Here is a 16,855-nt window from a genome sequence, read left to right on the forward strand (position 1 = left end):
TGGGAGGGCAAAACAATCAAAACTTCAATATCACCACCATCCATTTAGGTTCACAGAAAGGTGCTAACAACGATCACAGAATTAATCACAATTTGTTTTTCTTTTTTCTTTTGGTTTTTCAAGACAGGGTTTCTCTGTGTAGTCCTGGCTGTCCTGGAACTCACTCTGTAGACCAGGCTGGCCTCGAACTCAGAAATCCACCTGTCTCTGCCTCCCAAGTGCTGGGATTAAAGGCGTACGCCACCACTGACCGGCCACAACTTGTTTTTCTTGACTGTTTTATTCTATATGTATTTTTTTCTTATGAGAAAGGAAAGGAGTAACAAAAACAAAAGAAGGAGAAAACAAAAATGAGGAAGGGGAATGGAAAAAAGAAGAGAATCAAGAAAAAAAATAGAAGCAAGGAAAGATGTTGGGAGTGCAAAGGAGTACCAGTAAATATCTTGATGTTAATTCCTAGGAGAACCAGGAGAGGGTAAACAGTGTCTTAATAGAGTAGAGATATTTTGAAATGCTGAGTTAATGATTTTGCTTGTCATCTAATTACCTATCTGCTGCCCATTAATAGCATATTTCATAATATTCTGTTTCTTGATCTGTTCATCTGGTAATAGCCTTCCTTGTGGTTTAAAAAAAAAAAAAACAAAAACAAAAAAGCCAAGTCTTACTAAGTACTATCATATGAATTCACAGAAAAGTAAATACAATTAACTTGCTTAAAGAGGTTATTGCTAGCCAGGCAGTGGTGGCGCACGCCTTTAATCCCAGCACTTGGGAGGCAGAGGCAGGCGGACTTCTGAGTTCGAGGTCAGCCTGCTCTACAGAGTGAGTTCCAGGACAGCCAGGGCTACACAGAGAAACCATGTCTTGAAAAACAAAACCCAAAAAACAAAACAACAAAACCCCCCAAAAAACAAAAAAAACAAAACAAAAAACCCAAAAAACAAAACAACAACAAAAAGTGGTACCGATATATGTAGACATGTGGAAAATGTTATAGATAATACTTTTTATTATAAGTTGAGATTTTTACAACATATAAGTGGCAAAAAATATGAGGCTTTGGAGCCTGGGTGATAGATCACTATTTAAGAGTGTCTGTGACTCTGTTAGAGGACCCAGTTTCAGTGCCTACGGGCAGTTCACAACTACCTATAATGGCAGTTGGAAGGTATCCAATGCTGTCTTCTGGCTTCCTCAGGTATAAGGCTATGCAACTAAGTATGGATGGCCTGTAACTCCTTACAAAGACCAGTCTGGCCCTAAATTTAATAGTCATCTGCCTCTGGCTTCTGAATGCTGGGATTACACTACTTCATCCAGTAAAGATAGGGAACATAGCACAGATAAGTGATGTGGGTGGTGCCACATACCCATGTGATGTCAGTACTTGAGAAGCTGAAGTGTGAGGACATTTTGAGTTCCAGGCCAAGATAACAACAAATTAACCTCCCAAATCCATCAGATTAACAGTTACAGGTACTTACAGGAATTAAGCCAAGATTCCCATAGAAACTAGAAGTGTTCTAAGGGAGAAAACTTATGAAAAGACAGGAACCCTTTAAATCTCAGTCATTAAAGCTTCTTTGGTTTTATAACCATATGTAATAATCACATTACAGAAATAAGTTCAGGAGCAAACATTTGAAGATGAATCCACTACTGGATTGTAACCTGAAACTGCAAACAGAAAAGCAAAAGGGTTAAATGTCTAACACTGCAGCTGGGGACACAGCTCTGCAATTGGGTGTTTTGCATAACTTACAAAGACCCTGGTTTGGTATCCAGAGCCAGGGGGGAATGTGGTGGGTGGGGTGGGGGCTGGTAGTTAAGAAAATAAGAAAACAAAAAATGAGATTGTAAGGTATGAAAGAAAATGATGACAAAAAAATTAAATTTTACCATTAACAAAATAGAATAGACATATTACAATTATAAAGAACACTGAGGAAGCTCTTCTGTTAAGATCTTACAGTAGTAAATTTTACAGTATATTTTGTTCCAAGAAACCTACCTACATTGTATGATATCACACTACAACTTTCGTACAAGACTGGCACTGACACTGTAACTTGAGCTTGGTCATAAAAAAGTCTCTAGCTTCTACCTAATTCTTTCATGACACTTACGCTTAAACTCAGCTATTAAGTTGTCAAGGAAAACCCGGGCTTAAGTAAGCATAAAAAGTCAGCTTGCTACAACTGAGTTCAATTTCAAAGACCCACATAGGGGCAGGAAGAGAACAAGTGCAAGTCATCCTCCAATCCCCATACATGCAACCACATGAAAACATAATTTGTAAAATAATATATAGCTGTAAAAGTTGTAAACCAGAGAAGGGGGCCAGAAAAATCAGAGTCTCAATGGACAAACAATGAAATAGGCATCTTGGAGACCAACTGGAAACCTTAATCCCCTATCTCTTATCCCCCCGCCCCTTTTCTTCTTTTAGACAGGATGTCACTACGCAGTCTTGGCAGGCCTGGAAAAGGCATACTTCCATCACATCCAGCCCTTTTACCTCCTTTTCCTAAGACAAAGTTTTTTGAAAGTATTTTCACATTATTGTAACATATGACCTCTTTTATGATACTTTCAAATATTTGATTACAGAGCACAATGCTTGTAGTGTGCACACTGATTTTCTAGTTTCAACTTCTGGCAATAAAGAAAAAAAACAAAAAACAATCCCCCCCAACCAAAAAAAACCAACAACAAAACCTCCACATGGGCAATTATACAACAGTTGCATTGAAGAACCTGCTTTGAATTAACTACAAAAACCCAAATTATGAAATCTACTGCCTTGATTTACTTATAAAATTTAGTCGTTTTGTTATACAGTCGCACTAATGTACTGATGAGCCTTGGAAATGTGTGATCTAATTGCCCATGAGTCGACACCTGTCTTACTTAATAGGTAAAACTGTTTCCATAAAGTAACATCTTTCTGAAATTTACAAATTAGATATAAATGCAATATAGCCCCAAAATGTACTATTATGACTATACAGCAAGACTTTCTCAAAATAAAGAGAAGGAGGAGTTTCAGGAGGAAGAAAGAGAAGGAAATCAAGAAGGGATCAATGGAGAGATTTGTAAAGTACTGGGATTATCTTCAAAGTTCAATGATATGACTAGACCTAAAAAAAAAAAAAAATCTCAGCTACTCTGGTAGTTGAGGGAGGAAGATTCTGCTCTTAGAGTCCGAGTCTTGCTCTGAGCCACAGTGAGTTCAAATACCCGGTCGCGATATGATACCAACAAAAATCTCTTTTTGATAGGTCACCAAATTGAATAGCTAGAGTTTATGCTTACATCAAGACAGCTGATAAAAAACAAAAACTTTGGCCAGCAAAATGGCCATAGGTGCTTGGCACACAAACCCAGTTCTATCCCTGGAGTATAGGGGAAAAGGAAGGAGTTAGCACCCCAAATTAGTTCTCTGACCTTCACATACATGCCATCGCACTCAAGTACCCACAATGACACATACAAAATACAAATTAAACAAAACAAAACAAACAAACCCCAAAACCTTCCAAATTGAGTATACTAACTAGTGGGTTCAATCCCTAGCACTGTAATCAGTGGCCTCTAATTCCTTTTTTTTTTTTAATTAGGTTTTTCGAGACAGGGTTTCTCTGTGTAGCCCTGGCTGTCCTGGAACTCACTCTGTAGACCAGGCTGGCCTCGAACTCAGAAATTCGCCTGCCTCTGCCTCCCAAGTGCTGGGATTAAAGGCATGCACCACCACCACCCGGCAAAAAATTCTTGAATTGCTGTGAGACATGACTTCAAACTTACTATATACTTGAGGCTGATGTTAAACTTAACCTTTTGCCACCTTCCAAGTGCTGGGATTATAGGCATGTACCATTCATTATACACAGGTAAGATATGTGATTTCAAGTCGTACAGTGTTTGGATATAGGGAATGAACTTTAGACAATCTACTCTGCCCCAGTATACAACAGAATGGCCAAGTGAACTAACAGAGACAGTTTACTCAGTTAGAGGTCTTAATAAAGTTATTCTGCTGAATACTTTCAAATACTTGATCAGCGCCAGTTGCTCCCTAACCCCAACAACATCGAGACAGGGCAAAATAGCAATACTCATGATTCATAATGATTCTTTGCAACTAAACAGCTGACTGTGTCACCCATGTATATGTGAAACTAAGACTTTATGACACTTTACCACTTTACATAGCCTCAATATTTTTTTATTTTGTTTTTTTGAGACAGAGTCTGCAAGTCCTGGCTGTCCTTTGATGAACAAGCTGGCTCCAAACCAGATCTGCCTGCTTCTGCTTCCCAAGTGTTGGGGTTAAGTGTGCACCATCAAATGCAATGTAAAAGAACACCTGGGGCTGGGAATGTAGTAGCACAGTGGTAGAGCACTAGCCTAGTCTACATGAGGTTCTAGGTTCAATCTCCAGTACTATAAACAAAACGAAACATCAGCCAAAGGCATTCTTTGGAAATCTTTATCCAATTTAATACTTTATAAAATACGTAAACTGGGCCAAATTCAACAGTAATATTTCAATTACACAGAGAACAGTTTGAATGCATAACTCAGAGGACTGATAACTACTGCATCATCATCTTCTTAGGTCCTGAGTGACACAAACTAATATGAAAAATCAAATTTCTACCAACATCTAATACAACCTACAAACCCATGGACGTAAGTTCTAAGAGGAAATATTACCCATTAAGATAATATTCTTTCACTTAAAACCAATGACACCATACAGTAATTTTATTTTTATATTAAAAAAAATAAATTAGATGTGGTGGCTCATTCCTTTAGCCTCAGCACTAAGGGAAGCTTAGGCTAGAAGATAACTATAAGCTGCCTGGGTTACAGACAGAGATCTTCTCAAAACCCAAACAAAAAACTCAAAGCCAAACAGCAGCAGCAACAACAACAAACCTAGAAACAGTTTAAGTTATTTTAAAAGTATCCCTTGTTTTTATGAATCAATTCAATATATTGAACAAACCTAGCTTTCAAAACGACATGGAGTTCAGGGCCAGTCTGAATTATCCTTGTTTCAAATAATAACCCCCTTTCCCACATCTGGGTCTTCTACCATTTTATTAAAACATAGCTTCAACAAAAAGCAGGGCACGGCAGTAGCACGCATCTATAGTCTGAGAACTTGGGTAGTGGAGACAGGACAATCAGTTGAAGCTATCTTTAGCTACACAGTGAGTCAGAGACCAACCTGCTCTACATAAGATCCTACCTATCTAAACAAACCCAAACAAATAACCAGTACCATCAACACTGTGGCACACCTCAGGAGGCTAAGGCCAAGTTGCTGTGAGTTCCATGCCTGCTTGTGCTACAGAGATCCTGTATTAAAAACAAAAACAAAACAATAAAAATATGCTTAAATGTAAAATTTTCAGTTGGCTTCTTCTTTTTTTTTTTTTTTGAATAAACTTATTTCCCTGCTAGTTTTATTGAAGTACTGTAGTGAGGTGAATGTGTGTTGTTGACATGGGTATGTCATGGGCAATGTCCTAGGCTCAGAGGAACAGCAAAGACTTCCTTGGAGGACTGAGTGTAAGCTTTGACAGTGTGTGCAGAAAATTCCATCATAGTTTGTTCCCCTTGGGATTTTTATAACCTGAGAACTGTTCACATATAGACACTTCTGTTACGGAGATCGGCCAAACCTGTCTCCCTGATCCAGTTGTATACCAGAAACTTTACCTCTTTATTTATCTGTATGTAATAACTTCTACTCCTTGCTCTGTTGTACCCAATAACCCCGCTTCCCTGTTCAACTCTAATAAATATGCTGAGCTTCTGGAGGTGCTGTGATTTCTCCTCTAGAGACCCCAGTCCAACCAATCCCAGCTATTTCTGTGTGTCCATAGTCTGCCTTTTCATTTCCTCAGTGACCCAGCCAGAAAAGACAGCACAGGTATAACTGAGGAACAAAAGTCACATATACTTCAACATAGACAGTTTTGATATATGCAAATACTGTTTGACAAATAATCAAACTATCATGTGTTATCTACAAATGAAAAATAATTTTAGGGCTGGCAAATGGCTCACTGGGTTAAAAAAAAAAGCACCTGATGACCTGAGTTAAGGCTCTGAAAAACGTATGTGGAAGGAGAACCAGCTCCAGAAAGTTGTCCTCTGCCCTCTAAATATGCATCGTGGCACACTTCTGTCAATATTAACACAATACATAAATATAATGATAAATAAATAAGGCCAGCAGAGATCATATATGTAAACACTGTCTTAAGAAACAAACAAAATGGGCAATGGTGGTGCACACCTTTAATCCCAGCACTTGGGAGGCAAAGGCAGGTGGGGATTTCTGAGTTCGAGGCCAGCCTGGTCTACAGAGTGCGTGCCAGGCCAGGGAGAAAAAAAAAAAAACCCCTTAAAAAAAAAACCAAAAAAAAAAAAAAAAAAAAAAAAAGAGAGAGAAAGCGAAAGAAACAAAACAAACATCCTGGTGTGGTGGCCCAAGCCTGTAATTCCAGCAGGAGGAATAAGGTAACAAGTTTAAGGCCAGGCTAAGCTACACAGTTGAGTTTAGGTCAGCCTGGGCTACAAAGAAAACTACTGTCTCTAAAACAAACAAAATTAAGCCAATGAACATACCCACTAGTTTCTATACACATTTTAAAATTTTAAGCACAAAAGATCCACACTACTATTTTAGTTACATCATCACTAACTGTAATAACCAGAAATTTTAACATACATATAAGCAGTAATCCATTTACCTATACTCCCCAGGTAATCTTCTAACAAGTAACTCATTTAATGGTGAGTGAAATCTATTTAGTTTACATGGCTGGCTACATTTGTGAAAACCAAGAAAATAAACTTAACATTACTAAGGAATTTATCATGCCTAATTCCACAAACTTGGCTGTAAAACGCTTATACTATCTCTGTGAATGAATCTGCATTACTAATTTCTTAAGGGAGTCTCAGGTTTAGAAAGTATTTGCGCCGGGCGGTGGTGGCGCAGGTGGCGCACGCCTTTAATCCCAGCACTTGGGAGGCAGAGGCAGGAGGATTTCTGAGTTCGAGGCCAGCCTGGTCTACAGAGTGAGTTCCAGGACAGCCCGGGCTACACAGAGAAACCCTGTCTCGAAAAACCAAAAAAAAAAAAAGAAAGTATTTGCTTTTTACATTTTTGTATTTCATTTGTTACTGGTTTACTTACTTTCTGTTTTTCCTACTGAGCCAGTTCTCATGTAACCTAGGCTGCCTTCAAATTCACAGCAATCCTCACATCTTACACTGCCAAGTACTAGGATTACAATAGACATAAACCACCATGTGAAGTATGTTACTATATAGTTTATTTTATTGGTTTTTTTTTTTTTTTTGAGACAGGGTCTGGCCATAAAGCCTTGCCTGGCCTGAGCCTCCTGGGGGCTGGAATTTAAAGATGTGTGTGACCATACTCTGTTCTCACATTGTTAATGGTACTGTGTTTTGAGGCAGGATCTCATGTAAAGCAGGCTACCTCAGACTCATGCCAAAACTAATCTGAACTCCTAATTCTCCTGTCTCTACCTCCCTAATTCACAGGGATGCGTCCACTTTTGCATAGGCTAGTTAAAAGGATGTATGTACCACCATGCTTAGCAACTTTATGTTTTAGCAACCTTACTAAGTCAGTAGTTCAGAATCTTCCTAATGCTGTGACCAGTTCCTCATGCAGTGGTGACCCCAAACGATAAAATTATCTTGTTGCTACCTAATAAGTATAATTTTTGCTACTGCTATGAATCATATTGTACATATTTAACATATAGGATATTTGATATGTACAGCCCCTATGAAAGAGTCACTCAAACTCTCAAAGAAGTCTCAACCCACAGATTGAGAACCATTGTTCTAAATAAAGTCTGGGCCTAAAGTTCTTACCCCTGGAAGAGGTAAGCAGTGCTAACTGCTTAGCCATCTCTCCAGGCCCTACTTAATCAAAAATTTTAAATCAACTACTAATCAGGTTTCATCCAAAAAAATTATTATATAGCATATTAACAATGCTAAAAATTATTTAGCAACAATTACACTGGTATTTGTTTAGCCGACAATTTATTCTCTGCCCAGAGATAAGAACATCTGTTTTCATTTCAGGTAAAGGTCTGTTATTTCCATTTCATGAAAGAGGAAAATTAACATGTGACTTCCCTAACCTAACAAACGCAGTGTGCACTGGAGGACTAAAGATAAAAATATTGTGTTAAAAATGACTGAGGCCTAGAGACATACCTTAGTTGTGGTTTCCTAGCATGCATAAACCCAGGGTTTCAACCCTAGCACCACACACACGGGTTGTGGTGGCCCACCTGTGATCTCGACATTTAGGTAGAGCATCATCCATAACTACCTGGTTTCAGTTCCAGGCCAACCTAGGTTATATGAGTCCTATCTTATCAATGTCCCACTCTTATCTCACTCTCCCAAAAAAACTATGAAATAAAGCTGTGCTAGGTTTGACACCCTGACTCACAAATAAAGTAAGCCATGTACAGTAACTAAATCTGTAATCCCACAATTGGTAGGCCAAGGCAAGTAGGAATGCCAAGAGTTCACAGGAGGCATGGGATATAGGGGAAGACCTTGTCTTAAAAGGAAGACTTCCCTACCTAAATAAACAAGAAGTTTCAATTTTGTGTTTTGTTACACTATCCCCTCCCTCCCATCAAATATTGTTTGACCCAAAAAACGATGCTGGGCTGGATCATATCTATAATCCCAATAATTAGGAGGTGGAGGTATGACAGTTAGAAATTCACAGGAATTTCAGAATAGTTTAGGGTACAATACCTTGTTTAAATAAAACACCAAAATAAAAGTATAAAAGCTTGAGATCTCCTAAAAAAATTTTTTTCTTCCCTGCATGATCAATTTAGTTATTCAAAATCACATTTAGAACAAATACTAACGTATGATTCAGTTAAATAGTTAAAAAGAAAATAAGAAGACTCTCACCCCCAATGGTACTCTCTTGAAATTCATGAAATTGGCCTTTCACAAAGCGAAGCACAAGGCTTGATTTGCCAACAGCAGACTCTCCTAGAAGGACCAGTTTGAACTGGCATATTTTATTTCCAGTATTTGGCCCGTTGGGTCTTGTTGCTCCTCGATTAGCCATGTCCAAATTTTAAAGAAGTCCCTAACTTCAGATTCCTAAATGAACTTCCAGGATGCACGGTATCAATTTTGTTTTCTTTCTGGAGAAAATACCTGTAGAGACACAAATAATAACTAAATAAATAAATCAAAACTAAATAAATCAGTAGTAGTTACTTTAGTAAGTTTACTCACTGTACTGTAATTACCAATTAACTAGGAAGCTAGTATCATAATTTATTTTGCCACCTTTCAAGAGAAATAATGGCATACGATTTGAGCCTAAAATCACTTCAAGTTAAACTTCAGAAAGATTGTGAAAAATCTAAAGAGAAAAAAATACTTGGAAGAAGAGAAAGTAATGGAATATGTCTATCATGCAAGCAGAAGGTAGACAATCTACAGAGAAGAAAGGGGTAAGATAGGAGGACAAGGAAGAGCAGTGGGGGCCAAGCAAGGAGGAAAAAAAATATGACACAAAAATGTTATCCATAACCCACCTCTTTGTATATTAACCAAGAAAAATGAAAAAAAGGAAAGAGGTAAGGGTGTGGTGGTAACAGCAATGCCAAGCTTGGGAAGGCTGAGGCAGGACTCAAAGCCACAGACAACAACAAGTTAAGACCTGACCGCAAAACTAAACAGCAACTAACCTTCAACAATTTGACTTTGGAGCTGGGGACTGGAAGAGTGCTTGCCCAGCAAGCAGCAAGCTCTAGGTCCAAAACAAACAGAAATAAGACTTGACTTTGTGCCAGTTATTATTCTGCATACTTAATACAGTCACTCAACAGTATCAAGCACTATTACAAATATTATAAACGAGGAAAGAGGCACTGAAAGGTTAAGTAACTTCACTGAGATCACACTATTAACTATGATAGAACAATCTGAGAAGTCAATCAAGAATTAAGATTCTAGGTGCTAGAGAGATGGCAGTTTAGTATGAGTACTGCAATTCTAGGTGACTAGAGATCAATTATACGGTGATTCACAACCACTCATAACACCAGCTTTAGGTGATCTGGCATCCTCCTTAGGCCTTCTTAGGCACCAGCACTCATAAGAGCATAGACATATAAACTAAAACAAACTAAAATCAAAATCTTGAAAGGAAGAAAGAATAGAAAGACAGATAGACAGACAGAAAAGAAAAATTAGGTTCTAATGTCATAATACTTGGGTTAAAATTATTTTGAAAGAAATTATGCTAGTAAATGGAAAGCTTCTAGAACAAGTCTAGAGTTTACTATCTGAATGCTTTAGCTGAAAATAATTTCTCTATTTGGTCTGATTGATTAGGAGTGACTTATTTACTTACAGTAATTTTGGGGGTAGCTTTGGGGCTATGTGTTTTATTTTCTGTTTAGCAATGTATTTGGAAAAAGCTGGTCTGAGTGAGTCCTCTCCCCTTCTGTTTAGACAGGGTGTCACAAAGTAGCATTGAATGGCTTCTTCAGGCTCTTAATATGTGCACCCAGACATCTAATCTTGGTAGAACTGGGAAATATTTAAAAAGGAGGGCTATGATGTCCTTCTTAGGCTAGCCCAGGCTACATAGAAACTTTGTTTCAAAAAAGGAGGAGGAGAAGGATCACTGGGTAAAGCAGTGCAAGTTTAAACTTGAGTTTGGATTCTGGGAACCATGCATGGTGAAAGGTGAGGACCAAGATCTGGGGTTGTCCCTTTGATCTCCACAAAAATGCTGTGAAATGCACACACCTTCACACAAGAATACATACACATACAAACATAAACTAAATGTGGGTTATTAGCTTATTAAAAACAAAATATACTAAGGATTTTCCCCCTAAAATTTTATTTGACCAAAAGCTACATTTAATTTATACTTTAAGAAATTTGTATTTCCTATAAAGTTTGAATTGATAATGACAAGCTCATTAATAAATATATCCATAAAAAATCTCTGTGTTACCTGTTTGTGTGTTGTTTTAAAACAAGGTCTCTCTGTGTAGCTCTGGCTGTCCCTGAACTCAAAGAGATCAGTCAGTACATCTGTCTTTGCCTCCTGAGTTCTCTAATTAAAGGTATGCTCCACTAAGCCCAGCTCAGGTTTTAAGAAACCACCTCTTAGCCTAATCTAGTTGCTAGCTTTGAAGAGTTCCTATCTTTACCAACAAATACTGACACATTTACATATGACATGTTTGAGCTGCTTCTAACCAACAGCACATAAATAAAACTACCATTCCAGCCTGGCATGAGGGAGCTTGCCTGTGGTCCGAGAACTTGAGAAGTTGAGACAGAAGCATGCTAGTCAGAAATATTTAGCAAGGCTCACCTCAAAACAACAGGCATAGTGGCCCAAGACTTTTATTCTAGCACTCCAGGGCTAGAAAAAGGTGGATGAATGAATCGCTGTGGGTTCCAAGCTAGCCTGGTCTCGAAAGCATGTTTCAAGTCACCCAGAAATATACAGTGAGAGCTTGTCAAGGGTAATTAAATAACACTCCCATTTCTCCCCAACTCATAAAACAAACAAGATTTTGAAGTCTAGTCCCAGCTATGCCAATTTCTGCCTAAGCAAAGTTTTAATTTTCAAATTTCTATATTCATAATACATTGCATAGCAACTGTGAGAATTAAGTAAGACAACATATGTAATGTCTAATACAGTGCTTACTAAGTACACAGTGTTTGAAATTGGCAATTAAAATGGCCTCTGGGTGAATTAATTAATTAATGTTTGTAGATCAATAGACTCATACAGACTGAAAAGACACCAACATACCTTCAGCTTAAATGTTTCTCAATTGTCCCTTACCTACAAAACAATAAATGACTTATCCAGGACAAAACTTGTTCTGTATGCCTATGGTACTTCCAAAATCTCAGGGAAACATCAATTCTTATAGAAAATACAAACAAAAATTTGTACTTAGTTTTGGCTTTGTTTTCACTGTTTCCTGCCCCACATCCCCATCGCATTTTTGAGAGGGACTTGTAGCCTAGGAAAGCACAGCACAGGTTAGGGATGGCCTGGACTCCTGATCCTACCTCAGCTTCCAGAGTGCTGGGATGACAGGTGGGTGTCTTCATAGTCAGTGTCTTTTAAAGTGCAAAGCTACTAAATCTTAACTTTCAAAGATCTCAAACAGGAAATAGGCCAAAATATAAACACAGACAGACAGGCCATATTAATGTTATGTGCAAGAGCTGGGTGTACTTCAGTGAAGCTACCGCTCATTGCACAGAGGCTCTGTACTTATTACTTGTACTTTTTATTCCGAAAAGGAAAACTTTTGTGTAATATGCATCTTGAATCTTTAAAATAGTACTTTATATAGCTAGGTAGTCTTTGATTAAAAATCTACCTGAGCCCTTAAATTGTGCCAGGCACTGTTGTGCTGTATACTTTGTTCATAACCCTATAGGTTCAAATTTTACATTAAAAACGATTTTGGGCAGTCCTCAGTATTCTGAAAGATGTAACGTATTAAGGCAACTGATAATCCAGAACTTTAAATCCATTTCGGCAAGGCAAAAACGAATATGCCAAGTGTGACAGTCAAAGCTTTCAACTTCTGGAGGTGTCAGGATGTTAACTTGCTAGTACGGAGCCACACGGGCTGGTCTCACGACCTTCCATGTTAGAAACCTGAGGATCCCACCATTCGCACAGCCCCGCCAAGGCTGTCAGAAGTAGGCGGAGCTCCCCAATCCCCACCTGCTGTAGGCCCGGGTTCCTATCTGGAAGAGGCCGAGAAATCAAACAGAGGTGCTGGGGCTAGGAGCTCCGCTGGGCCCTATGGGCGCGCTCCTGAGCCACCCTCTTACCCCGGATGCGATTCGGCTCGGCGGCCTGGAGAAAGACCCAAGGACCGGGCTGGAGACCGCCACGGCCCCCGGCTCTTCCCACGGCGCCATCTTGTGAAGGGAGGAGGGTGACACCCGCTGCTCCCTCAGCGGATCCCTACGTCCCAGGCTCCGGGGCTGCTGGAAGGATGAGTCACTGGAGTTGAGGGCCCGCGGCGGCTTGGAGGCCCAGGCCCAGGCCGGGACCACGGAGACCCGCCCGGACGGCGGCTTACCTGGGGCGCGGCTCCCGGCAGCGAGGCCACGCACGGCCCGGAGATCGGATGCTCCGCGGCTGCAGCGGCGTCGCCTGCTCGCTACTTCTCAGGCCGGCGCGGGACTCCGAGCGCCGTGCCGCCCCTGCCGGGCTGCGTCTCCGCCTCTCCGCTCCGCCTTCCTTTCTCCTCCTCCAGAGTCGCCGCGCTCGAGTTCCGATGACTTCTTCCTCGTCGTCGTCGTCGCCGTCCTCCTCCTCCCTCGGTCTCCTCCCCTTAGACCGCCCCGGCTCCTCACGAACCAAAACACAAACACTCTGGGTCCAGCGAAGAAACTGCTTCCGCCGGCTCCGCCACGTAGCCGCACGCAGCAAAGAACGCCGTGAGGTCACTTCCGCTACCGCGCCTTCGAGGAGGCCCACATTGGCTGCCAAAGGGGGCGGGGTTGGAGTCACGTGACCTTGTCGGGCGCGACCTCGGCTCCACCCTTGTCAGCTAAGGGAGCAAGTTCCCGCCCTCGCTAACGCCCCCTTAAACTGAACGGACGCCTTTGGGCTCTGCCTGTGAGGCGAGGCAGGAGCGTCAGGAATGAAGAAGGGGGCGTGGGGTTGCGTCACGTGTCTTCGCCAGTTCCCTCCCGGGCCAGACCTACTCACATCCTTGCTCTGCCTTCCTCTACCAGCCCCGGGGGGCTCCACCCTCACTACTACCATTGTTATCTGGGCGGCGACGCTCTAAGCGGGCAGGTTGGGAACCCGAGGGGCGTGGGCCAGACCTGCGTCCTAAGGGTTTCTTCAGAGCTGACAGGGTCCCCAGCACCGTTGCCAGCCTGGCCTGTCTTCTCATTGCGGCGATTTTCGGTCTGAGGAGTCACTCACAGGCCTCTCACACTACCACAGTCGAAGCATTTGTAGGAATAAAAGCCGCTCAGTAAAGGGGTTTAGGCGAGGGCTTGTGTAGCCCTGGAAATGCCCTGCCCTTCCGGGAATGGGCGTGTCTCCGAGAGAATTAAGAGTCTTAAATTCAAAAGCTGCCTTGAGACAGCAAACTTCAAAAGAATAACTTGAGAATTTTCCCGTGGGGTTTTTTGTTTTTTTTTTTGAGCGAAAAGGGCAAACCCTAATAGTGTTTATTTGGGATTTCCCTTTGAATTTAGTACTAAACCCTTTGGAGTCTCCTGAAACATACAGCTGAGATTAGGATCACACACTCACCCACCCACTGATAAGCACAGTTGATTAGGCCGGAGTCCTGTCTTGTGGAATGAATGAGAGAGACAAATAATTTGGCCAAGATCACAGATTAGATATATTCTAGCCAAGTAATTCTTAGTCACAAAATATATTTCTGAATAGCCTAAAGATTAAGATAATAAATCCGATGCTTAAATTAAAAAAAAAAGATATATTCTAGCCTGCAGCTGACTCCAGAACACGTTAAGATTCCAACGAACAGCAGCCCAAGATGTTCATGGCTGCTCACAGCATACCTATTTAAAATGTTCCCTTGATCCTCACAGTCAGATCCAAAAACTCCACTCGCCAAAATTCTGGCAGAGGCTTCCGCGAAGGAGTCATTTTCTCATCATTGTCAAAGAGGTTCTGTGGTGCCTATTAGCATACCAAAACACAGGGCTGACCTTCTGATTTACTCAGTACCTAATGGCTCTTCTCAGTTTTTCTCACCCCATCTCACCCCATCTCACTTCTCCAGATCGTGAGCTTCCTTCTTCTAGTTTCTCATTCCCATATAACTAACTAATTCTCTCTCTCCTCTCCTCTCCTCTCCTCTCCTCTCCTCTCCTCTCCTCTCCTCTCCTCTCTCTCTCCTTCCCACTCCTCCCTTTCACCCCCTCTCTCATGGTGTCCTCTGCCCACCCTCTTTGTCTTCCTGTCTCACTACCTCACCCCACCCCATGGTCCAGTTCAGTCAGCGGGCCATGTCCAGTCTACCTTTTTCTCTCCCTGCTCTGGATTTTTCCAGATGCCTCTGGCTGTACTCTCCCTCATACCTACAACGAAAACCTTCCCTTGAAACATATCATTGAGTAGTCATGTCCTCGGTTTATACATCCGACACAAAAAACCTCTTTTATACACATACCACATCTACATGAATGCTTTGATCAAATCCACCCCTCCGTTTCCCTTCTCCCCCAGATACTCATATTCCACCATGGCTTTTCCTCCTTCAGGTACTCATTTTTTTCTAATATCATCATAATTTTTAAATTTGATTTTATGTTTATGAATGTTTTCTTGAAAATATGTCTCTATACCATGCCGATTGCAGAAGAGGGTGTCTTGCCCTCTTATGTAAAAGTATCTTCTATTTACCTGAATTGTTGTCTCTGCATACTGCCTCAGTCTGTTAACCTAGGCCTAGTCCTGGAAGTTTCTAGCTTCTGTATAATCTAATCTAGGCCTAGAATGTTTTCAGGCTCTGAGGTTTACTGCTGAGTAAACTCACCCTGTCTAGTTCTTTCTGAACTCTCATTGGCTGGTTCAACTCAGCTGTTCTGGCTCAAACTCCTCTCCAAGCAGACTAATTCTTCTCTCTCAGCCTCTGACCTTTTGCTCTGCTTTACCTCAAATTAACTCTGGCGAAATGTTCTAATCTTCTGGCTCCTTCTCATCCTCTGGTGGATTCTATCTTACCTGTGTCTAGCTTGCTCTGTTTTCAATCTGTCTCTCTAAAACTCTCCCAGTAAAACTGCCTCCTCTCTCTCTGCACTGTACCTCTCAAGTAGCTTATCTTTGTTCTCCTCAAGAGAGTTGGGCGTATCTTGTTCTGTTAAATCTTTCTCTGATTTGTCACTTTGTCTGCCACTCAATTAGACATCACTTTCAAACATAGGTGCTGCCTTCTACAAACTAACTTTATCTTCATTGTTTGGGATTAGAAGTGTGTACTAAGGGCACGTCTCTATTCCAGCCAGAGGGATTAAAGTTGCGTGTGCTAAGGATAAGCTATGCCACAACTAGAGACAGATTTTTTTCCAGTAAACAATAGAATCTTGGGATTCACAGTGTGATCATATATTCTGTAACAGATGTGGAATACCTAGAACTGGAGTTATCAAGTTCCAAAGAAGCGTAGGACAAAGGGCCGGGCGGTGGTGGCGCATGCCTTTAGACAGAGGCAGGCAGATTTCTGAGTTTGAGGCCAGCCTGGTCTACAGAGTGAGTTCCAGGACAGCCAGGACTATACAGAGAAACCCTGTCTCGAAAAACCAAAAAAAAAAAAAAAAAAAAAAAAAAAAAAAAAAAAAAAAAAAAAAAGAAAAGAAACGTAGGACAAATGGCTAACTATGGTGCTTATTAGCATTCTAAAGTGTCAGACTGGTCTTGAGGCTCACTCAGTACCTGTGGTTCCTCTCAGTTCTTAACCTGCTTGCTAGCCTAAGCCTCTCCAGCTCATGGGCTTTGCTTTTCTTCCCTTAGCTTTTGATTTCTATATAATCCGGTCATTGCCGCTATAACTCTCTTTTGGTCTTCTGATCTTGGCTCTTGGTCTGCTTGCTTTCTCTCCTCTTCTCTTTCCTCTTCCTCTCTCTCCCTCTCTCTCTCCCTCTCTCTTTCCCTCTCTCTCTCCCTCTCTCTCTCCCTCTCTCTCTCCCTCTCTCTCTCCCTCTCTCCCTCTCTCCCTCTCTCCCTCTCTCCCTCTCTCCCTCTCTC

General features: G+C 41.1%; 1 protein-coding gene across 2 annotated transcripts in view; it reads right to left on the reverse strand.

Moving 5' to 3' along the window:
• Rab5a (RAB5A, member RAS oncogene family) overlaps nucleotides 1–13,541 on the reverse strand; it is a 31,994-nt gene extending 18,453 nt beyond the window's left edge. The window contains exons 1-3 of one of the 2 annotated variants that reach the window (XM_028766607.1): nucleotides 13,200–13,300; nucleotides 9,801–9,862; nucleotides 9,007–9,261 (exon numbers count right to left, since the gene is read on the reverse strand). In XM_028766607.1, coding sequence (XP_028622440.1) covers nucleotides 9,007–9,169 — 163 coding nt within the window. In that variant the 5' untranslated portion in view covers nucleotides 9,170–9,261; nucleotides 9,801–9,862; nucleotides 13,200–13,300. Of the gene's footprint in view, nucleotides 1–9,006; nucleotides 9,262–9,800; nucleotides 9,863–13,199 lie in introns of both variants that reach the window. The other variant, XM_028766606.1, reaches the window with a different exon arrangement.
• Nucleotides 13,542–16,855: the final 3,314 nt, after the last annotated feature.

Source organism: Grammomys surdaster, unplaced genomic scaffold (assembly GCF_004785775.1).
Source record: "Grammomys surdaster isolate TR1022 unplaced genomic scaffold, NIH_TR_1.0 169, whole genome shotgun sequence".
NCBI classification, from domain to species: domain Eukaryota; kingdom Metazoa; phylum Chordata; class Mammalia; order Rodentia; family Muridae; genus Grammomys; species Grammomys surdaster.